The 23,177-nt window shown below is 40.1% G+C and overlaps 1 protein-coding gene across 7 annotated transcripts; it reads right to left on the bottom strand.

Annotated features, from left to right (window-relative positions):
* Nucleotides 1-6,184: 6,184 nt before the first annotated feature.
* Nucleotides 6,185-22,780, bottom strand: ING3 (inhibitor of growth family member 3). 7 transcript variants are annotated; one of them, XM_057412176.1, is made up of 13 exons: nt 22,620-22,637; nt 22,383-22,454; nt 18,509-18,731; nt 18,221-18,321; nt 16,785-16,850; nt 15,518-15,614; nt 12,114-12,185; nt 11,900-12,019; nt 10,593-10,750; nt 10,014-10,204; nt 8,699-8,891; nt 7,730-7,768; nt 6,185-7,074 (listed from the first exon to the last, which is right to left on the bottom strand). In XM_057412176.1, the coding sequence occupies exons 4-13, from the start codon at nt 18,314-18,316 to the stop codon at nt 6,958-6,960; spliced, it is 1,149 nt and encodes a 382-aa protein (XP_057268159.1). In that variant the 5' UTR covers nt 18,317-18,321; nt 18,509-18,731; nt 22,383-22,454; nt 22,620-22,637; the 3' UTR covers nt 6,185-6,957. The 7 variants fall into 7 exon arrangements, with proteins under 7 accessions (XP_057268159.1, XP_057268161.1, XP_057268156.1 ...); XM_057412178.1 differs by having other exon boundaries at nt 18,509-18,615; XM_057412173.1 differs by lacking the exon at nt 18,509-18,731 and having other exon boundaries at nt 22,620-22,780.
* Nucleotides 22,781-23,177: the final 397 nt, after the last annotated feature.

The following is a 23,177-nucleotide window of genomic DNA, read 5'->3' as shown; positions in this document are numbered from 1 at the left end:
TTGTCACCTTTATTGTATGCACATAAAACAAGGGTGCAATGCTCCCAGGTACCTGCAGCTGTCTCTGTGTTGTCCTCTGGATGATTTACTGTGCTGCTGCTGCTGGTGTCCCTGCCACGACAGGCAAACACACTGTGTAATTTTGGACCAAGTTTTCCAGGAGCCAGTCACTTCAGACATTTTGTTCCTTAAATTTTGGTTAGCCCCAGTACAGTAAACATCCATGCAAATGTACAGCTTCAACCACATCATGGTCTCCACTGACTTCAGTGGATGAGTTCATACATGTGGTTTAGGCACAATGAAGCAAGAACTTGATCTTTTCTTTTCCACAGACTTTGTGCTGATAGGTATTTGTTTAACAGAGCTCATCTGTTATCAAGGAGAGTTTGAAGACATCCGCATCACACAAAATGTAGGCTGCTCACCTGTGCCTCTCAAGGCACCCACATATTTACCACCCCCATCAGGACCAGCCGTTATTATATACTGGAGTTCAAAACAGTTTATTCCATTTTGTTGCATACTTGTGATGCTGCCAGAATATACAATAAGCCAGTTCCAAAATGTGGGGCATGTCACATATAGTGCAGGTATATGAGAAATTAACTGTTCAAGCAAATAGAGCATGTGAAGATGCAAGACATGCTATTTTGTTGTTCTCAGGGACAAGCAGGAAAAGATAACGGTATACTGCTGAACTCATCGATCTGATTATAACCAGATAGTTTGTCTCATGAGTCCAGCTCCTGTGGCGTGATTGCTGCAGAAAAAGATAACAGCAGACACTGTGCCAAAGAAGTTACTTCAGAAATACCCTTAAGTACATTACATCTTTTAAGCACTGACTTTTGACAACCTGCTCCACATGGCATTTCTAGAAGTAAAGCTGAAAGTTAGGTTTAACTATTTTTACAGCGAACAAAAACAAGGAGGCCGGAATAAATAGAGTGCAGGAGGTTAGACAGACAGTCCCCACTGCAGCTGGCATGAGGTCTGACGAATTCTTTGTGTTCTGCCCCACGCAGAGTCACTGCAGTGCCTCCCAGGTCTGGTCTGTTGGGCTGCACAGCTTGCTCGAAACATACCTGAGGGCTACTGCAGTGGTCTGGGAGGAAGCAGCCTGAAAGCTGAAATGGAGGGAGGGAGGAAGGGAGGGACGTCATGCTGAACAGCTGATACGGCTGGGAGGAAGGCAAACATCATACTGTCAGTGGATGATTTTGATTAGATGGGTCACGTATGAAACTAGCATTCCAGGCAAGGGTCTGTTGAAAAAGCAAGGTTTAAGGAAGGTATTTCTCAGCTCTGAGAGATCTAAAATGTTTTGCTGTCATCTTCCACACATCACACCTAATCAGAATTGTCCAGAGGGGCTGAGAGCTGAATGGAAGCATTTTTGTTCACTGATTACTGGGTTGTTGGGGGTTGTCTCTCTCTTGTGGGTTGTTCCGCTATATCTTTTAATTATGGAGGTCTGTCCTATGACTAGAGGGGGATTCAGACATTTTTAGGATTCGATTTTGCAAAACCAAAATATAACCAAATCAGAATCCCTCTGAAATACAGTGTGAGGTACCTGAATGAGCTCTTATTAAAATTTTGAACTCAATTACTGTTTCTGTGTAACTATGTTTTGATGCACTTTTAAAAGTAAAGCATGTTGAGGACACCATCTGTTTTGGAAAATAATGCAAAACCAGGCAGTGCTAACAGAGAAAATTAATAAAATGTAAATAAGGCTGATAGCTGATTTGCATGGTTTAAAACCAACTTTAGAAAGATAATTACCAAATATTTGGGGTTTATTTAAAATCATGAGATCATTAGCCAAATATGAAATCAGGTTACAGTTTTATAATGTGCTGATGTAATTATGAACAATATATTTAGATTATTCCTTCCTTCATAAATTTAAATATTACTGCTTAAGAGTCAAACAATAGGGAAAAGTTAGAATCTTTTCCATTAAAAGGCTTGTTAGCCTCCATACAGAGACATTCCCAATACATTCCTTTCACCCTCTTAACAGAAGTCTTTAAGTAAATAGCTGTAGGTGAGTGTTTGGAAAGCACTTGCAAAATGGAAAGTACTTTAGAGTTGGTAAACCTTGAACATTAATGGAGATGCTAACCATCAAAATTTGAATTTTTATCTTTTTTGCTGCTGAGAATCATCTTTATTTTTCCTGTCTAGGGCTAAAATTTCACTGAGATGTTCTCTCAGGGTGTATTTTAGATTGCATTTATGTCTTACAAGAGCAACAAACAATATTACAGCAGAGGCAGGCAGGACTGTTCTGATGTGCCTCTCCCAAAGGTAATCATTACTTCTGAAATCAGCACTTCTGTGTGCAAAAGTATGCTTCACATCAGCATCTAGGAAAGTTCACAGTCTTAATAAAATGATTAACACATAATTCTAGTTTTTGAGGGCAATTTTAAAATAACTCCTGTTTTAACTTTCTAGTCCTTTTAACTTTCTATTCCTTAGCCATTCCAAGTGTATTAGGCTATGGGGAAGATCCCTGGGAAATGGATGGTACACCTCCCTAAATTAAAATAAGGGTTGGTCAATACTATCGACTGCAAAGCCATTTCATTTTCCAGTCCTGACCAAGGAACACATTTTTATTGTCAGTTCACTCAACTATTGACTAACCCATCCATCTATAGAATGTGTTTTCTTTAAAAGCTTGAGATTAATTTAGCCCTAAATAACACAACAGGAAATTAAACACATTTTAAAAACATTTATGCTAAGAATACCATATCCAGGTGAATTCATCACAGCAGAAACACTCCAACTTGTCACCTTTCCAAGCAAACCACATCATTGAAGATCTATTGAAACAATTTTAAAATATGATGACAAGTTATTTTTACACCCCCTTCTCCCCCCATAAAAATGTAATTTTAGTCTCATCAACACAAAACAGAGCTGTAAAATTCACTTCCTTTATCGGCACAGGGAAGACTATTCCTGTACTTCATTTCTGACAAGAAAGGATTCCCTAATTCCATAACACTTTTCTGACTGACCCCTTCCAGCACTTAACTACAATCACACTTGCAAAGTTAATCCAGACAACTATCCCACATGCCTTTTCCTGAGAAGAAATAGTAAAACTTGCTTTGAAATCAGAAGGCCATGGTTTTGCAGGTGGACTCAACATCAAATTATCTTCACATATGCTGTGGGCATACCCATCTGATTCAATGTATATGACACTGCTGAATAAATATTTAGAAAGGAATGGAGCAGTCACAACACTCAAGTTTTTATAATGTAAAGTACAAGGTACAGGTAAATATTAGGGCTTTAAAAATATTAAACCAGCTGCAGGTGCTAACACTGTTCCTATTTTTTTACTGCATTAGGTAGATTCCTTGCCCATCATGAGGCAAGTACTCCTCTACTCCCGTAATACACTAGGGGTATTTTTGTTCAATACCGTCAGGATTTATTTTTTTAGTAGACAAAGCGAATACAGTTAGGAAACAGTTAAAGTCAAGTTTAAAATAAAGACTTGAGATCTATTATGAACTAATGTAGGATACTTTTTTTTTCTAAAATATAAGATTTTACCTATATCTATATATTTTTTTCCTGAAATAGAATAATTGTGATGTACACAAGCACAAGTCTGTAAGTAATCATGCAAATTGTTCACATGTGCAAATTGCTCCTAAGTACAAGATTTATTTAGAGGAAAAAAGCTGCTGTGTGTCATTACAGAATGTTTATAAGAGCAAAATATGGATTTGAAACTGCTAGAGGAATATTACTGTAAATTAGATACACTGAAGCGTGGCATTTTTCTTCTTTTCACTACATTATTCTCAGAGTATTTTGGGCAATCCTGAGACGAGTAACAGAACTGCAGAGGCTGTATTCCTGCAGTGTGGACAGGGGGGACAGAAAAAGGAAACAGAATTTCTCATCTTTATTGTGCACAGTTGAACAAAATTTTGCAAGAAGCAGTAAACAATACAGCAATGCACATTATTCTGTGCTATTCAGAGAGACAACCCAGCAAGATTTTCAGATCAGGAAGCGTGTCATTTTCTCTATTTCATTTCAGACCTAGAATAAATAAAACCTATGGCTGAGCGCAAACTGTTATGCCTTCACAATGCAAATGCACTTTTTGTTCTATTATAGTGCTTGGCACATTGGTTTTCAGTTTGCAGTACTACAAATACCTTCTCATCCTAAAAATTCACCCACATGCTGGAGCACTGAGAAGAGACTGAAAGAGCTGCTGAAGGATCACCTCACCCAGTGTCTTTTATCAGAGGGTGCTCAGTGGAGTATGCCAGAGGATTTTAGGACTGTCACAGGAACCCACTATAGAATTACCTAGATTAACTCCAAAATCACTTTCCTCTGAAAGCAGCAATAGCTACTTTAGAGGCCCTGCTGCAGGTAAACTGGCAATTATTATTTAAAATCTTATTTTATGCTTGATTATGTTAGCAAATGTTCAATTTCATCTTCTACCTCATCACTCAGAATCACAAGATTGTTCTGCTACCTTTAACTTTCCATTTTTGTTAATTCTGAGAACACAAGTACAAACATTGCTATTATTTACCCCTCCTGAGTTCTCTAACTCCTCCATGAAAAAATATATTGTCCAATGAAACAGTGAACTAATGATCACACTAAAAATTGAAATATTTTGGACTTGCAATCTCTGCACTATCTTAGGCAAGGGTACCACCAGAGTGAAGGATTTTGATATATATTCTCAAGGGACTTACTTTTTAGCCCTAGAGGCTTAAGACATTCGGTCTAAAGGGAATCTAGATTAGCTACTGCATTTTTAACTTCAATTCATAGCATGGCACCAGTTTCCACCAGAACAAATAGTCTGTTATCTTTATTGTCTCAATAGGCTCACTTAAAACCAGATATCCTAGTCCTCAAGTGTTTTTTAGACTGAGTTTTGCACAGAAATGCACACACAGCAGGCTCCATTCCTGGTTTTAATGGAAACTTGGTTACACTGCTCTTTGTTATTTTCCCCAACTTTTATCCTGTTCTTTTACCAAAGTCTATTTATCATCTGTAATCACATTTTTCTTACACATCTGCTTTCCCCCTGTTCATGGATTTTAAATGCTTCTCATTTTTAAATAAAAGCTGAGACAGAAGCCTGGTTTCATTCTGTTTTGGGCAAAAGCTGCATTTTCTGCACATATTCCCACTACTAACTAGAGAGCCTAACTCCCTTTATTTCCTGGACACTATCTGCACAGTCATACACTGAAACACTGCTTCTCTCCTTCTCTTCTCCTCCTCTTCATGGGTTTAGAAAGCTACCACATAAAGGCCATGGTCCTTCAGCCTCAGAGGCCAAAGAGCAACCCAGTGCTAAAGTAAAATCTTTATTCCAATGGAAAGTGTATGGAAGGAAGGAGAAAAAAGGAGTCATAATCTTGTTTCTGTTCAGCGCTGATGCATGAAAGAACCATACAAAAAAAAAACAAAACCAAACCCAAAGGAAATTGTCAGTGAAAGACCTACAAAGTGTGTCCAAAATAAGCAAGTGGGGAAAATCCATAGAAAATCTTTCCATTATATTCACAGTCAAGGGTCTAACTTAAAGATCAGTTTTCTGGTCCTGTACTACAGTGCGTACAACTCACAGGTCCAACCATTTATGGGCCTGCACTGAGGCTTCCTAACATGATCCTCCCCGTTACCCTAGGCAGCCTACAAGCAGAATGAAGTCCCTTTCCTCTTTCCTGAACCATGTTCTGGTTTCTAAATGAACGCCACAGTCCAGGAAGAAATAAATACGTCAGCTGCACATACTTACCATGGTTTATCTTCTCCCCTTCTTATTACCACCTCTGCCATGAAAATACAAAGGCAATCCTGCCTGTGGACATCTCCTGACACAGTAGGCTTTGGGAGGTCTTTTAAACACATGGAAAACAGAACTTTTGTGCCCATTTAAGCAGGTGCCACTGATCAACATGAAGGCAAATGATAATTCATCATTTGCCTGTACATGTATTAATTATCCAGCCACCAGAGAACTGTCCTCCTGTACAACCATCCTTCACATGGGTCCTGCTTAGGAATTTCTTACGCAAACATAGCTACAGTCTTCTGAAATTCTCCCATTCCAGGGATAATCCTGTATTTTTGACAAATATACAGGAAACATTAATTTGAGGAGTTGAGGTTGTTTTATTTTAACACCTAATACAATTCAAATTTAAAGGATTACTTGCACAAAAAAATAAACACATTTGGTATAAAAATTTATCATCACTTTAACACCTTTTTTCCTCTTACGGCCTGCTCCTTCTCTGGAGCAGAAACATATAAAGACTAATGGCACAAGTTTGTTTTATTCTACAGCATTTTTTTTGTTTTTACATACTCAAGTACCCTAGAGGACAACAGCCCGCTGTATACAAGAACCATTTTCTTCAGCCTGCTGAATTATGTTTCATAAAGAACCAAACCTATAAAGGCATTTTAAAAATCATTGTCTCTTTTTTTCCAGAAGCACTGACTTTTTGCACCATTTATATACAGAAGTGTAACATAACAGCTCTTGAGTACAGTACATGCAGCAGAATATATCTGTTGTATATAAAACATACATTTAAAATCTTGACTTACCGGAATTTTTGGAAGATTGAATAATTGTAGAATGCCCACTGCTTAGAGAAAATGGTTTGATAGTACAAATGTCTGCATATGCTGGCCAATGGAACAATCCAAGGCTCACTGGAATAGTATCTGTAGCACATCAATGTGCATAAATAATTTACTTACAATATTAAAACACAACTAGCAAAATCAATAGTTCAAGATGTTACAACTGCTATGTTAACCCTTAAGTGGTTGCAAGGAAGTGTGGTGAGGGTTCCTCCCCCTCCCAAGTCCTCTAGAAAACCTTTCATACGTAATTTGTTTTCAAGATGAAGAAATTTATTTATGTCTACTGCCTCTTCTCTTCATTGCAGCCGTACACTGTGGACAGTACCATTTCCCTTTCGGTGCTTCTGTAAGTCCAACACATCCGTAGTGGAACCACTCAATAGGGCACTATAAAAACAGAGTTAAAGAAAAGGTTTGGGATTTGGCTTTTTTTTCTTTCCCCCCCTTCAAAACATGTATTATAAATACAATTCTATTAAAATGAAGTGTGAGTAAAAAGCACAGATTCTGCTTTTCACATAAAGTTACAGCTCAGAAGGAGAAGAGAGGAGGATATCGGTCCCTATCGTACACTCAATAGACTAAGGGTAGTGATAAAATTTCTAGAAGTCATACATAAGACTCACAGAGCACAAGAATGTTATGCTTTGAAATACTTAGTTTGACAACACTAAGTGACACAAAAGCTATCTCATCACTCACTTCTGTTTAAATGTGGTAACCCAGTAAATACATGAGTACATTCAACTGTTCTTTTAAAACTTTTTTTATTTTAAGAGGACAACTGACATTAGTGGTGACACAGCTAAAAGTTCCCAGAAATAATGGGCATTTTAAAGATGTCAGAGGTTCCCAGCAAAGGGTGAAGCCTTCTAAAAGAAACTGAACTGTGGTGACAGATGACACGTTTCCTGAAGAATGGTTCAACTCATATGCACGTTACTCTAAAAAACTGTACTCTAAAACCATCTCAAAAGTAAATCCTGCAACCAACAGTTACATGCACAAGCCTTTCATGAGCCTTTTGAGCTTTGTTACTTACATCTTGGTTATCACAGCCTACCATTTCACCATAGGACACCTAGTAAATAAGAAAAAAAATCCTATTACTAATTAAAAGCAATCGACATTTTCAAAGGGGTAAAGTTTAAGCTTCTTCCTTTGAGTTTTTCATTAACAGCAGTAAAACTATTTTGATTTTTCTCGTTACAAAACCCAAAGAACATCATGTTCACAGCAAACTGATTTTAATAATTTTTTAATGCACACCCCCCCCCCCCCCCCCCCAACTTCTGCATATTTCAGGTTGGATAAAAAAGATCAGCATTTAAAACCCAAACAAAGCACATTCTCGCCTAAACAACAGTGCTCAGTACATTATCAGCCCAGTTTTCAAGATTATGTCTGGTATTTCCCTTGCATACATGACAATTTCAAGCACCTTATTTGAAACTAGGCTAGAATTAGATGATCTTTGAGATCCCTTCCAACCCAAACAATTCTAGGATTCTATGAAACAAACACTTTCAAGTAAATTTCTATAAATTCTAAAAAAAGACAACACTCTTAAAAGTGTTCATAATAAGAACAAGCATTTTAAAATAAAAGTTTCTCATGTTGTCATTCAGTCTCTCAAGTTTCTGGATAGCTTTTACAAAACCTAATTGGCTGGGGTTTTTGTGAGGTTTGTTTGGTAATTTTTTAAGAAGAATAGGTGAGACCAGGCAAACTCCTTACTAACTTAAATTCTTAACTTAATTCACTGTAAACCTGTTCAATTTTTAATTTGATAACTCCTGATGTCTTTATTAGAAAATACAAAACTTTCCAGTATGTCATATTACTGTAAACCTTTCTTGGTTTTAGCTTCAACAGTTAATTATTCGTATCACCAGTAAGTAAATAAAAACAGACCAGAATTTCAAGACTGCAAACAGAATGGTTCTAAATCAGCAATCAGAGAAGGAAGTTCAACTATAGCAGTATATTTCAGGCTGGGGGCCATTCTTACCTGATTACATATGCAATAACGTGGCTCATTTGGATCATAGGTCCAGTCAACCTGGCTATTAGAATCAGACTCTGGTATTACTGCTGTTTGCTGTGATAGCTCTTGTGCCAGTGCAGATGAAGAAGAACATGATGATAGAGAGGAAGAAGAGGAAGATGATGATGACTGCTGACTTGAAGATTTGTTGTTGTTTCTAGGAAAGAGGGGGAAAAAAAAAGAAGTATAAATAATTTAAATTTATCTCCTGCCAAATGAAAGAATCATTAACAAGTACTTTGTTGACTCTGAAATACTGCAGTATGTCAATGCCAAAGCATCACTCATTAACTTCATTCATTCAACAACTGCAAGAACTGAAACAGACACGCTGAATGCTCTTTGGAAACAAGTCATCCCTGCTTACAAGTGCAAGACACACCGCTCTAATCAATGGAATATAACAGCTTTAAACTGTCCAATAGCTTTAATGAATGGTTTTCTTCACAAAATTTTCCATCAACAGCTTTGGTGTCAAGTCCCCATAAAAATTATGCTACCAATAAAACAGAAATTTACATACAAATAATGTTATGTATGATATATAACTTTTTTGAAGATGACCAATTCTATGTTAATCTGCACCCAAGCATCACCAAACACTCCATAGAAGAGTGCCAGAATACAAATTCTATGCTTCTGTTTACAGGTCATATATGACACCCAAGATATCCATAGAAGAAAAATGCTTCCAAGACAAAATTATTAACTGAGCTGTGAACATACTCAAATCTGTATGAAGAAAAAACCAAACCCCTACAAGTCACAAGGATGGGCAGACGTACAACTCAAGTACAAACTCAAGTACACCTAGTGACTGTTGTCACAATGTGTTATGACACTATGGTGTTTTAAACTGGTTTTAGACTTCATTTTCCCTGTCATAGATGTCAGCCATCAGAAACTGTAATTATTTGTGAAGTGGCAGGAAGCAGACCTTCAGGTTATTTCAAAACCAACTACGAGGCATTGCATGGCAATTCCCAACATTTGCCGTTAGGTCAAATCTCTCCAGAACACAGAAAAATGATGGAAGACACTAGACTATATCACAATTGAAAAATAAGTATCTTGATTGGCTTTAAAACCTTGGAGTGAGTTTGCTTAAAGAAAAGGAAGTGAGAGGACAAAACAAGAAAGACGTGAACAAAAAAAGGCCAGCAGACAATAACTACCTCCCCTTATTTAATATGAAGTATTTCCAATTCAGTCCATGACCTTTAAAAGACATTTTAGCCATCTTAAAAACTAATTGCAGTCAACAACTGAGAACACTTACTTGCTTTTTCTGCCACTTCGTGAATCTGTGGTTGATGAACTTAATGTCTGTGTTAATGTAGATGCCAGAGCTGATGATGAATACCCAGAGGAATCTCTGGATAACGAAAATTCTCTTCCAAGCTGAAAATCATTGTTCTTAAATGCTTCATAGCTGGCCTTTAGGCTGGATGTTCGTCTTCCTTCCTTCATCTAAAAGGAATACTGATACTGTATCAGATTACACCATGGAGCTCTTACAGAAGACAGACCATGTTGCTAACTGCTAATTATTTGTACAGGTTCATTAGTTACCCTGTTAACAAAATGATGTATAGTAAGTGGTAAAAAAGGGTAAGAATATCCCACAGGAAAAGCTAGAGAATAAGCTCTCCCCATTATGCAAATTTTACAGGATGAAGCTGTAGCATATAAATGAAAATGATGAGTACCGAACCACTGCAGCTGAAAGTGATCATGGGAATTCAGATTAAAAAAACCCAACAACAAAGCACCTGAACAAAAAAAAACCCCAAACACATTAGTCTTTCTTCTTAAACCAGTAGCAAATGGCAGAAGAACAATAAGGCATTGACATTACCTGTGCCGTGGCTTGCACTGCCTGAGCTGCTGCCATGGTAATTGCACCGGCCCCAGATCCTGAAGATAATGAGCCCAGGTTATATGATGCCAATGGTTGAGAAGAGTTTGTATTGTATGCATTGTTTGAAGAGGATGATGAATTACTGTTTCGACACCCTTGATGAACAGAACACATTTATGAAATTTAAAATGAAACTAAATTCCTTTGCATTTTAAGAAGAGTTATATACGACAACCAGTGAAAGAGCAGGAACTCCGTTTATGCACCAAAGCAGTCTGATCATTTGGGAAAAAAGTTTTAAGAAGCCATTTGACACAGCCAGTATTGGCTGAAGAAAAGAAGTTTATTCCCCCTTATCCTCATGCGCAGGGAGTCCTTTTAGAAAGGCAGTCCTCACTATCATACTCAGCTATCAAAGAACAGATGCCTATGTCTCTATAAACCAAATTTCCACTGAAACAATGCTGACTACTGTAACCATCAGGAAGAGAGAAGAATTTGATGGGACCCCTACACTGTTTCTGAAGTAAAACTTTTAACAATTTCAATTCTAAAAAATACAAACCACAGTTTTAATGCAACACAGATTTCCATGGCCATCTACAGACTGAGAGCTGCTCAAACATAATTACATTTTATTTGCTACCTCATGTGAAGTTCCTTCAAAATAAAAGTAACATGGGCGTGAGGGAGACTACCTAAAAGTGATGAACAGCACTAAACTCCAAAACAAAAGGTCATTTACTTACTATAACCTCTCATAATCTTTTATTTTCAGAAAAAAAAAAAAAATCAACTATGAAGCATCCCAATTTTGAAAATGGGCAGAAAGCTGTGTTTGGTTTTGGGTTTTTTCATTCATGACTCAAAGAATTCTCACCTCTTCTGAAACAGACAATGCAAAAACTTATTTTATTGTAGCCAATGCCACATCAGACCAACCCTTAAAAAAAAAAAAACCCAAAAGTGTGAATCCCCCACTTTGGAAATTGTTGCATATGTTTCTCTCTCCCAAAATAATAATGCATTAATCTCGTATTTCTACCACTAGCTGAATGAAACTGCACTGTATCTCCCTCCAAGCAGTGTAAATAAAAAGAAACAACCAACATGCAGCTGTTAAATGACAACAAAGCTGATGCACTTCATGGACAACACAGATGAGCAACAATAGCTGCTATTTCACATGTTATAAATGACTGAAAATCCCAGAAGAAAGAGGATGAGCCTCTGATTTCAAGAGACAGTAACTCACAAATACGACTGGATTTCTCCTGATTAAAAACCAAGACAACGAAGATTACCTGGCGTATTTTCTTTAGAAGCATCTGAAGTCAGGGTAGATAGAAGAGCTTCAGATTTAAACTTCTTTTCAGGAACATGATCTGTTGTACTATGGTGAGAAGATGGATTGTGTTTCCTTTCTAAATGAAAGAAATTAAGGGAACTTAAATGTAAAACCTTTTCAGCTTGAAAGTCAAACTGTAACTACATGTTTGTTAGTCTCAAAATACTTACTCTCTACTGGAGTGTGAGAATGAGCATGATGGTTATTCACAGGCTGTGATGGTGTATCCAGCTCCAAAGACCCTAAGAGGGAAGTAAAAAGGAGAGAAAAATTTCAGTTATCATTGGCGTAGTTTTGACTTTTAGATACTAAATGAATCTTTACAATATTAACCAAATCACTATGAAGTTATATTTATTTTAATCAGAAGGAGCACAGCTGGGGTTGAAACCCTTCCTGGAAGTAGAACCAGGAGCCAGTGAGATGAACAGTTGTAAAACAAAAATTGGTGCATGCTGCTGTCCAACTGTTGACGCAAAGAGAATAAACAACACCACTGCCCTCAACATGCCATGTATGAGCATAAGTTGCACACGTGGCAGTGATGGTTGGAAAATGCAACACCAAAAGTACTGACAATCTACACCAATATGAATTGAGAAGACGACTATAACAAGTAAACTATATTAATGAGGCACCTTGTCCCACTGAGCCAAAATACATAAGCACTAGCAATGTCTGAAAAGATGACCTAACATTCAACAGGGAGGGCTTTAGATCATCATCCAAGTTTCCATAACATTCAAAAATACAGAGCAACAATCACAAGCTAAAAAAAAAAAAAAAAAGAAAAAAGGCAGGAGGGCACAAATATAAGTCTTCATCTAAAAATAAATTTTCTTGTAATATGAGGAGAGATTTTGACCATAAATTGCATGTAACAATATATAACAGTCTGCATATGAATCTTTGGCAGTAAGATTTTGAATAGCTGCAATACCTAGCAACGTACATTTATACAGAAGTCAATTCAAGAAACTCACATTCATTTTTCAAAATCTGTAGCTTCAACATTTCTTTACCTTTTTTCCAGTGACTTCAAAAAGCACATGACTGTACTACAAAAGCTTAAAGAAAATTATTCTCAAAGAGGTTCAAAGCATGAGGGGCTATTTTGGTTGAGCTAACATCAATCATGCTAGGAACTAGTCCAAAGGCTGCCCTCTGGCGGAACCTCCATAATATGTATTTAGTCTGAAAGCTAAAAATGCTTCTACTTTTCCCTTTAATAAAAAAATCCCAACAAACTACCTTAAAGAGGAAAGTCTGGTACGTTTCTATTTTGAGTTCTTGAACTCTACCTATCTACTCACCAAACACATAGCTAAACTGAAGATGGTATCACATCTTACAAATTCAGCTGGGATTCCAACTAAAATAAACTAGTCCTTTTCTGTAGTTTCCAGCTCACTAAAAGCACTTACTTTGCAGTTTTATTTTTGTGCCTGTTATTTGTAGTATGAATTAAAAATAAAATATACAAAAATTCCCATCTTTTATAACAGGGCAACACAAAAAAATAAAGAAAGAATAATTATTCCTAATCTCCGCAAGGGACTGAGGTTACTTTTCAGTGTCCTTGGGTATGAGAGCAGTCACTGCCTCTCAGCTCCATAATCATAGTAGTTACACCAACTTTGAAATTTATCACGATCACATTTGAAATTCATGTCTAAATGCTGATATGTACAGAAAGGATGGTTTCTTCTGCACTCAAGTCACTCAGGTCATCTCCAAGCATGTAGAAAAGAATGTCACCAGTAGTAGTCAGCATGGATTCACCAAGCGCAAGATAAATCTTGCTTGGCCAATCTAACAGCCTTTTATGATGATACAGCAAGATGGGTTGACGAGGGGAGCAGTGGATGTTACCTACCTTGACTTCAGCACAGCTTTCGACACTACCGTTAACATCCTTGTATGTAAGCTTAGGAAGTGCGGTTAGATGAATGGACAGTGAGGTGGATTTAGAACCGCCTGAATGGCAGAGTTCAGAAGGTTGTGACCAGCGGAGAAGAATCAAGTTGGAGGCCTGCAGTCAGTGGTGTTCACAGGGATCAGCACTGGGTCCAGTCTTACTCAACTTGTTCATCAATGACATGGATAAAGGGCTAAAGCATACCCTCAGGAAATTTGCTGATGATAACAAAGCTGGGGGGGGAGTGGCTGATACACCTGAAGGCTGTGCTGCCATTCAGCAGGACCCCTGATAAGCTGGAGAATTGGGTAGAGAGAAACTTAATGAGGTTCAACAAGAGTAGGGTACTGCATCTAGGGAGGAAGAACCCCAAGTACCAGTACAGACTGGGGGCTGACCTACTAGAAATCAGTTCAGCTGAGAAGGACCTGGGAGAACTGACAGATAATGCTGACCATGTGTCAGCAGTATACACTTGTGGCCAGGAGGACCAATAGTAATCTGGGGTGCATCAGGAGTGTGGCCAACAGGTCAAGGGAGGTAATCCTCCCTCCTCAGCCCTGGTGAGGCCACATCTGGAGTACTGTGTCCAGTTCTGGGCTCCTCAGTATGAGAAACACAAAACTGGAATGTGTCCAGTGGAGGGCCACAAGGATGATCAGGGGTCTGGGGCATCTCTCTTAAGAGGAGAGATTGTGGGACCTGGGCCTGTTTAGTCTATAAGCGAAGACTGAAAGGGGATCTCATTGATGCAGGTAAATATCTCAAAGGCGGATGCCAGAAGGATGGTGCCAGACTCTTTTCAGTGGTGCCCAGTGACAGGACAAGAAGCAGCGGCCATAAACTAAAACACAAGAAGTTTCACCTCAACATGAGGAAGAACTTTATGACACGGGTGGTAGAGTACTGAACAGGCTGCCCACGGAGGTTGTAGAGTCTCCCTCTCTGGACACATTCAAAACCCACCTGAACAAGTTCTTGTGTAACCTGCTGTAGGTGGCCCTGTCTTGGCAGGGGTGTTGGACTACATGATCTCCAAAGGCTCCTTCCAACCCTGAGATTCCGTGATGCACCAAATTGGCCAAAAAGCTGACATTACATTTTTGTTCACAGCCTAAATACCAGCATTGCTCTATTTGTTAAGCATGTGGGTTTCTTACCAAAAATGTTTTTCCCTTGCTACCCCATTACAAAACAATCTACTCTCTCCCCTTTAAAAAAAAACAGAGTAACTAACTTCGCATTCCACCCATGTAACTAAAATAGCTACCCTCCTCAATTTGGTGGTAGTCAATTGAAGTAAGAAATAGTACACTTGCAAATAGGTAGATGGCAAGCTTAGGCTGAAGTACTTAGCTGAATACCTAGTCATTAAAAACAAGTTTAAAGAATTCTGCACCCTACTCTAGGAACTCACAAGTACAACAGTTGTGTGAAAAGTATACTCGAATTACTCAGGTGTATTTTGACTTCACTGGTAAAAACTGAGGTTGAAACTGAGATCTGAGAATCACTGACTGATGAAAAGTATGTGGGTTAAACACAATAGCAAAACACATGGAAATACTTGAAGCCACTAACAAATGTATGCTTTTTTTAATTTTACAGACTGATGGAAAAGCTGTCAAGATCCTAAATAAAATCATGCATACTTACGTCTCTCTAATATTTCTGTAATTCCAGCATTATCTGCTTCCAGCTCCATTTTAAATTTAGCAAGCTCCTGGTCCAATTTTCTCAAATGACGGTCTACCTGTTTTTGAGACAAAACAGTAAATAGCATCTAGTTCTGAAACATGAATATCCACATCCTTCATCTCAGATTTGCTAAATATTTCCCTGCCACACAGCACTAAGCACCTACAAAAATGCAGAAGCATAACTTCTCAGTCACCTACAGTTTGCTAACTCAGCAGAGATGCTCAAGTTAACACGAACATACTGCTGCTGATCCTAAACTGTGCAGTCAGTCACGGGATACAGTAAGGCTGGATATTGGCTCAGCAGCTAGAAGCCCGCCTCTTACTATAGGCAATGTTCCAAGACACAGATTGAAGTGTTTCTTGACAAAAAGATTAAAGGACTTGGGGGTGTTGTAGATATGCATATAGAAAGGGAAAGAGAAAGAACAGTTCACAACATGTGCTTAAGCAGACATTGGGCTGCACTGGGGAAACTGCAAAATCACTGAGTTACAATTTGTACACTATTAGACACATCAGTAAACATAAGTACTGAGTAAAAGAGTCTCTAAAATGAAAGTGTAAAGGCTCCTGTGCATTTGAGTAAACTATGACATGTTCTTGGGTACTGAAAATTAACAAAAAATATCTGAACTTAATATCATGGAAAGAAACACTGTGTTCCAAATGCTTCCTTCATCTGTAGTCATACTGCAGAATGTACCTGTCTCTAACCTATTAAAAATTGAACACGTTTTGCAGTTAACAGCTAACCAAAAGACAGGGGATAAGTTCCAACTTTTGGAATAAACTTTTGGTTAGTTGAAGTAAAACTAAAGCAGACAAGAAATATTTGTTTAATGTCTACTATATTTTAGTGCGGTCCTGACTTGCAGGTTCTGTCTTCTGAGGAAATGTAAAATAAATCTACTTAAAATTCAAAATCCACACGCTATAAGGAAGAGTAACTTGCTCATGGCCTCTGTTCAGAAAAGAAATAAACCAAACAAAATCAACGTAATTTCTAAAATTATTTCTGTATGTTTTATATTTAAGTGACACTTACTACCTAAAGCAATAAAATACTTAAAAAGTCAATAAATATTTAATTTTTCTTTCACCAGCAAAAAAATCTGTAATGCAGCTGATCTAACAATACAAGTAGCAGAGTTGTAGTCCTTATCAAAATGTTTATAACTTCTTGGGGACAAGCAGACAATTCACCACTTCTGTCCACTTACCAAATCATATATTTGATTAGCCAGTTGCACTTTCTCATCTGCATCTTCCAAAGCTTTATAATAATCCTGTTTTAAAGAGAGGGTTTTTTTTTTAAATTATGAACATAACTGAATTAATTTCAGTCATTTTAAGGTATTGTCATCCAGCACAATATGTAACTTAAAAGGAGAAATTCACACCAGTTTTCAGAAAGACTGTGAAACTCTACAATGATCAGCTAAGTTTTAGATGACAGATATAATACATATCAGCGTATTGTTTGTGCCTTCGGAAACACCAAACTACAAGATGTGGACACTTCCTCCCACAGTGGCATTTAGATTCCTGTAAGAAAGGCTACAAGAAAAGAAACAGTCTTAGATCTGTTCTATATTACATAGCATAAGCTTACGGACTCAACATGAGATGATGTCTTTGCAGGGAGCACTGCAGATACCACTGCCCTTCACAATGATGCTCAACAGTACCAGTAGTGAAGGCCTTTCCAGCACCATAGTTAAATAGAGATAATGATTTATATATAGTTTAAATTATTTTTAAATATATTTACATAACATATAAGCATATTACAAAATAATTTGACTAAAGCAATCCAATTTTAAAGTCTGCTCTAATTAATGAAAATCCAAGACAAAACTTTTTAGGTATGTTTGCACTATTTTACTCCAGATTTAAACAGGTTTAAGTACCTTCTTATTCTCAATTTCCACTGAGGATGATTTTGTTTAAGAAAAAACTACCTGAAATTTTGGTTCAAATATAATCAAAAGCAAATTCATAATTTACTCTATGGACATCAGAGCCGCCTTCTTTTTTTTTTCTTTAACATAGTAATTTATTTGTAGTAATTAAGAAAAAAACACCCCTTGGCCAAATAAGGGGCTGAAGTGGCAAGTGAAGAGACTACAAAGGATTTTCTCCTGACAAAATTATAGACTAACAATACCAGCCCCAACACCTAACTGTTAAAGGATAAAACAAAACACATTCATCTTTTTATTCTTCCCCCCCCCCCCCCCAAAGCTATATGTAATGCATGTATAACACATACAAGGACACAGGCTGAACCACAAGAAATGCTGAAGCTAAGCTTGAAAAACATCATTTAAAAGAAAGCCAATTAATTTACATAACTTCATGTCACACAGGCAGAAACAAAAAGTCTGGGCTGAAAATTTAGTACCTGGTTTCCTCACCATTTCAGGATCACAATTTTAAAAATACTAGCAAATGCAAAAACTAATTTAGAGAAATGCTTGATGAAAGAAACTTTCCAGTCATTTTTCTCCTCCTAGGCAGTTCTATTCATCTCTTTGAAAGCCCACAGGAAGTCACAATTCTGAATGCTTAAGTGTCCATCAATCGTAAGCTATGTTTCCTAAGGTTATCTTAGTTTGCAAAAGAAAAATGTGATCCACTCCGGTGATATCCTTACTTTTTTGATTGATGTCATTTGTTCTTCTCGCCATTCAGGTTTGTTTTTCTTTGCGTTCATAAAAAATTCATTTACCCTCTGCTCAAGTTGATCCATTGCATCTGTAGCACAGGAAAAGATTAAGGTAAATGTTACCTTCTCATGTACATAAACGTTATGAAATAAGGCGGAATTTTTTTCTTAAACAAAGTTGACAGGACTGAGGTGCAAGAGAAGGGAAAAAAACCAAAACAAAACCAAAAAACCAAAACAACCAAGTGACAGGGGACAGAGGAGGGAAATACTTACCTTAATTTCCAAGAAGCAGAATTGCATTCTGGTAGGATTCTCATCAAGGTTCTTGTGCTCTCCAGCATGGGACAGGCAGGACTCCAAGTTCTAAAGGTTTTTTGTCCCTAAGAGCAGTGGTAGTGACTTAAAGCATGACCCAAACTCCTCACCCAGGGCTCTAGACTGCTGACTTTGGAACATTCTAGCCAGTTACAAACTGAGCAGGAAACAAAATGTTCTCCTAAGAGAAACAGTCAAATACAAAACCAAATCATTGAAAAAATTAGTGCCTCAAAAAGGTAGAGCAACTTAAAGAGTCAAGTCACCACCTTTACGTCAAGGCCCTCTCCACTGTATGCTAGGAAGGGTGAGGGCAAATTGAAAGCACTCACAAAGTTATTCCCCCCACCCCCCCCAAGGTAGCACTAAAGGGTAAATGATTAAACACTCTTTGGACAGGATTCTCACTTACATGAAGTTGAGAAATACCATAAAGGGAAAAAATAAAGCCATAAATTCTCTAACATTAACTATCGTAAGAAAGGAAAATGTCAAATACAAGTTATTTGTTTACTGAGACACGAACAGGGATTCCCTTCCTTTTCCCTCCACCCTACTTTAAAACAAAAATCCTAAACAAAATCAATAAAAACAACCAACCCAAAAGGCAAAAGCACTGAGTTTACTATTTCAACAGCTGGACAATTGTGCATGCAACAGCTTGCATATCTCCAAGAACATGCAGCTGCCTCAGTCAAACTAGCTTTGACGGCCATGCTAGTCTCAGGATAGACAACAGCACTGAATTCTTCACAGCACTTTCAGAAATACTGTCAACACAGCAGTTTCAAATTAAACGTGACAATGCATCAACTACCTACAGACTTTAGGCTCTGGGTATAAAACACTAATACACTTCGCAGAATCCACTGGTAAAACTGGATCTCATGATCGCTGTCATCTAAGTTAAGTTTCTTCAAGAAACTCAGAAATACCCAACTATGATTAATACTTCAAATCCAATGCAGCACAAAGGTTTTCTTACTTTGTGAAAATTCACAACTAGAACTGTTCACATAAATAACAAGAAGATCATTCATACTCAGCTATCAAAAGCATACAACGATTTTCCCTATGCTGAGAACGGAATATCCAGGATCAAAACCAACAGGAACCTAACAACTGACTGAACAGTTTTAACACAGGCTCACATCAGCTTTATGCAGACCCTGACAAAGAAAGTAGTCAAACAGTTTTGGTGTACAACAGGTTAAAGATGGGTGAACCTGTACAAGAAGCATTTTCTACTTGCACTGTTATTCACAGAGAAGATTAAGAAGCCTGAACATTTGGAGGCTTCCAAAACTTTGCTCTTTACCAAATGACATAAAGCCAACATGCAAAATGTTCTATCTCCTATTCCCAGGGTGCAAACAGGTACGTGCTAATTTAAGTTAATGGTTCCACAGACATGAAAACAAAAAAAAAATCTTCCTTCTTTACTTTTCATTGAGGACAGGTTACCAGACTGTGAAACTGCACACGGGAAAACTTCCACAGAAACTTGGTTTCTCCTGAAGGAACAGAGATGGCACAGGGAGACGCAGTCAGATCTACTGAATTACATGAAAAGTTCTCTCTGACACGCTGAAGTTCCTTCACCTTTTCTCCCCACCACCACCTTTTTAATAAAACTGTGATACTATATTCTGAGATCCTTACTTCTTAGACCAAGATTTCCCTAAAGAGTTGACAGAATTATGAGAGGCCTTTCTCCAGAGCTTGACATTTTACTATGGAGGCCTGATAATCCATTATTTGAACTGAAGCAGAGAAACATATTTTACCCTCCATGAGGAGCTCAGTTAAAGCTCAAGAGTCAAGTCACAACTTGTATGGTCATCACTTTTCCCACAGCAGCCTTATCAGGACATACAGTAGGTACAGCTGGTTTAATATTTCTTTCAACAAGCATCAGCACCTGTCCCATTAGAAGAACATGTGGTCCAAACAGGACAGAATATAAAGTCAACATTGACTATAAAACACAGCAGCACAGTTATCTCTGAATTGCAACTCATGTAGGTTTCTGGGACAGCTTCACTCATTGAAGCACTGTTTACAAGTACTTCAGAGACACTGAATCTTCACAGCAAATTACTATGCCACAGCATGATTAACAGCCTCCAGCTTTGCATGCAGCATCCAGCAGGCAGTTTGAGAATTCTTCTTTGGGCCTAGGGTTGGCCTTAGTATACAACAACACTCAGTGTCATCTGCTACTTCCAGAAATACAATATGACATGTTATTTGCCACTTCCAGTTAAAGCAGAGGAGATGATGCTACAGCAACCTTGGTAGTGCTAGCCGACTGAAAGTTCAAATAACCTCTTAGCTTCTTTGCCACCCTCCTGAATAGAGGTAAAATTTGTCAATGTACTCAGAAGTACTCAAGTCAATGAGATGCTCACTCCCTCTCCTGGTGCTCCCTAGCGATAGTTACTTCAGAGGCATCCATTTCCCATAACCATACTCTGCTCCCACAGCTTCAGGCACTGAACCGAAGGCAGCACTTAGCCCATAGTATATGAAAAATTCCTACAGCCATTCAACATGCGTCAGTAAAGTCTGTTAAACAGACCTGCTGGGTCTGATAAAGTAAACGTCCAAGGGAAAGCCTGAGACCACACTTCAAAGTATTATAGGTTAAATTATTGTTTTCAAGAACTATGCTCCCACAGTGCACATTCTGTATTCCCGCTTGGCATCCACTTGTTATTTCAACCTTTGCTCTTTCTCTGTTCTTTACAATAGTCTGACCCTTCTGTATAGATGACTCCTCTGATCTTTAGTGCAGCAAGTTTCATTAACAAACACTTTTACATCACATAAATGAACACATTAATTGTGTGTTAAATGACAGCAACACCTAACTAGGTGTTACAGGACACCCGAGTCCCAGGTAAGACTGCATTAGAAAAGATGAAAAATCAAAGCACCCTGAAAACAGCATGAAGTAGTGTATTGCATTACAGTGGAGATACACAGTGATCTACAAGGACACCTAGAGCAGATAGCATTTGGCTATGTGTCAGCAAGGACACGAGAACCTAAGCAAGAAGCACCTCCACATTAGGAAGTATTGTGAGGGGAGCTGGCTGGAAAAGTTTCAGGGACAGCACGCCGCTACCTGCTGCAGGAGTGGGACATAACTCATGTTCCAAACCACCATCACTGCTCTTAGGGATCAAAAATCTAAAGAGTTTGGGACGTGCCGCCGAAAATGCCTTTGGGAGCCGCACAAGCCCAGGAGCGAATCTCCGGCAAGATCCTATTCGCGCCGACAACCGGCCGCAGCCGCGGGCGGGGGCCGGGGCGGGCCCGAGGCGAGCGGGCGGGTCGGCGGGGCTGGGGCCGAGGCTAGCTCCGCTTGCCAGCACGGCGCCAAACAGCGCGTCCCGCCCCTCGCTGCGTGCCGGCGACTCCCCGCGCAGCGCGGGCCTCCGCAGCGCCGCCTCCCGCCGCCCGCAGCGCCGGTTCGCAGGAGAAGACGCCAGGCGCACCATGCCAACGAGACAGGCGGGGTCCCCTCCTCCCCGGCCTCCTGCACCGGACAGGCGCTGCCGGAAAGCCGGGGTGCAGGGTGGGGAAGTGGCGCGAACGGCCCGGGCCAGCGGCAGAGAGCGGAGCGCCCCTGCGGCAGCGGCGCCTCCTCCTGCCTCCTTCCCCGCCTCTCTTTCCTGCCTCCCTCGCTGGCTCGTTGCTGCCCGCGCCCTGCGGCAGTCGCTCCGTGCCCGCGGCCTTCCCCCGCGGGCGGGGCGGGGAGAGGAGGGGCGGTGTGTGCCGCGGCGGGGAGGGGGCGGTCCGAGGCGCAGGGGCGGGACTCACGTACTCTGCACCTGCAGGTCCATCTCGCGCATCTCGGTGAACCTGTCGCGCAGATCCATGGGAAGCTGCTCGATCACTGCGGGGACAGCGGGGGAGGGGGGGGGGGGAGGAGGGGGGAGTCAGTCACTCGCCGCCGTGGGGGAGGGGGCGCCGCCTCATGGCCGCGGCTCCCGCCCCGGTCCCGGTCCCGTTCCACCGGCCGTGCCCGGCCGCCCGGCGCCCCCGTCCCGCACACACTCACTCTCCAGATAGTCCTCCAGATACAGCATGGCGGCAGCCGGGCCCGCGCCAAGGGGCTCCTCGCTAACGGGGGCTCGTCCCTTCCAATATGGCGCCGCCGCCAACAACACCAGCAGCTCGACTCAGCGAAAACAACATTGGCGGCTGACGGCGCTCGCTCGCGCTCTGCCGCGCGGCCTCACGGGAAATGTAGTCTCTCTGTGGGGAGGTGGCGGGAAACTACATGTGCCGCCATGCGCTGCGGCGGCCGCGCCCTCTCCGCCTAGTGGGAGGTCCGGGGAGCTCGGCCCCATCCAGACCCGCCTGCGCTGCAGGGCGTTGTCGTTTTGGTCCGTCTGCGGTGTGTGGTTTTTGTCTGGGAGTAGCCTCTCAGTCCCCGCTGACCCCGGCCAGGTTGGACAGGGCGGCTGCCGGAGAGGCCGGGCGACCGGCTGAGAGACCTGCTCGAGCGGAGCGCCGCCAGCCTGGCGCTGTGTGAAGGGAGAAACTTGCAGCGCGTGCACGAGGCTTCGTGCTTGGTTTCCATCCGTTACGTTAAACGGTAGTTGCTGGTAATAGT

The sequence above is a fragment of the Pezoporus wallicus genome, unplaced genomic scaffold (assembly GCF_028554395.1).
Source record: "Pezoporus wallicus isolate ANWC-B61680 ecotype Strahan unplaced genomic scaffold, APGP_CSIRO_Pwel_v1 contig_3858, whole genome shotgun sequence".
Lineage (NCBI taxonomy): Eukaryota > Metazoa > Chordata > Aves > Psittaciformes > Psittacidae > Pezoporus > Pezoporus wallicus.
Note: the sequence above shows the minus strand (reverse complement) of the source record. Positions and strands in the feature narration are given on the sequence as shown.

Coding starts and splice junctions, on each gene's coding strand:
- ING3 (XM_057412173.1), bottom strand. CDS start 22,647: ATGCTGTATCTGGAGGACTATCTGGAGA. Junction 12,186..15,517: donor TACAGAAATATTAGAGAGAC/GTAAGTATGCAT, acceptor CTTCCCTCTTAG/GGTCTTTGGAGCTGGATACA. Junction 7,769..8,698: donor GTTATTGCATATGTAATCAG/GTAAGAATGGCC, acceptor CTTATTTACTAG/GTGTCCTATGGTGAAATGGT.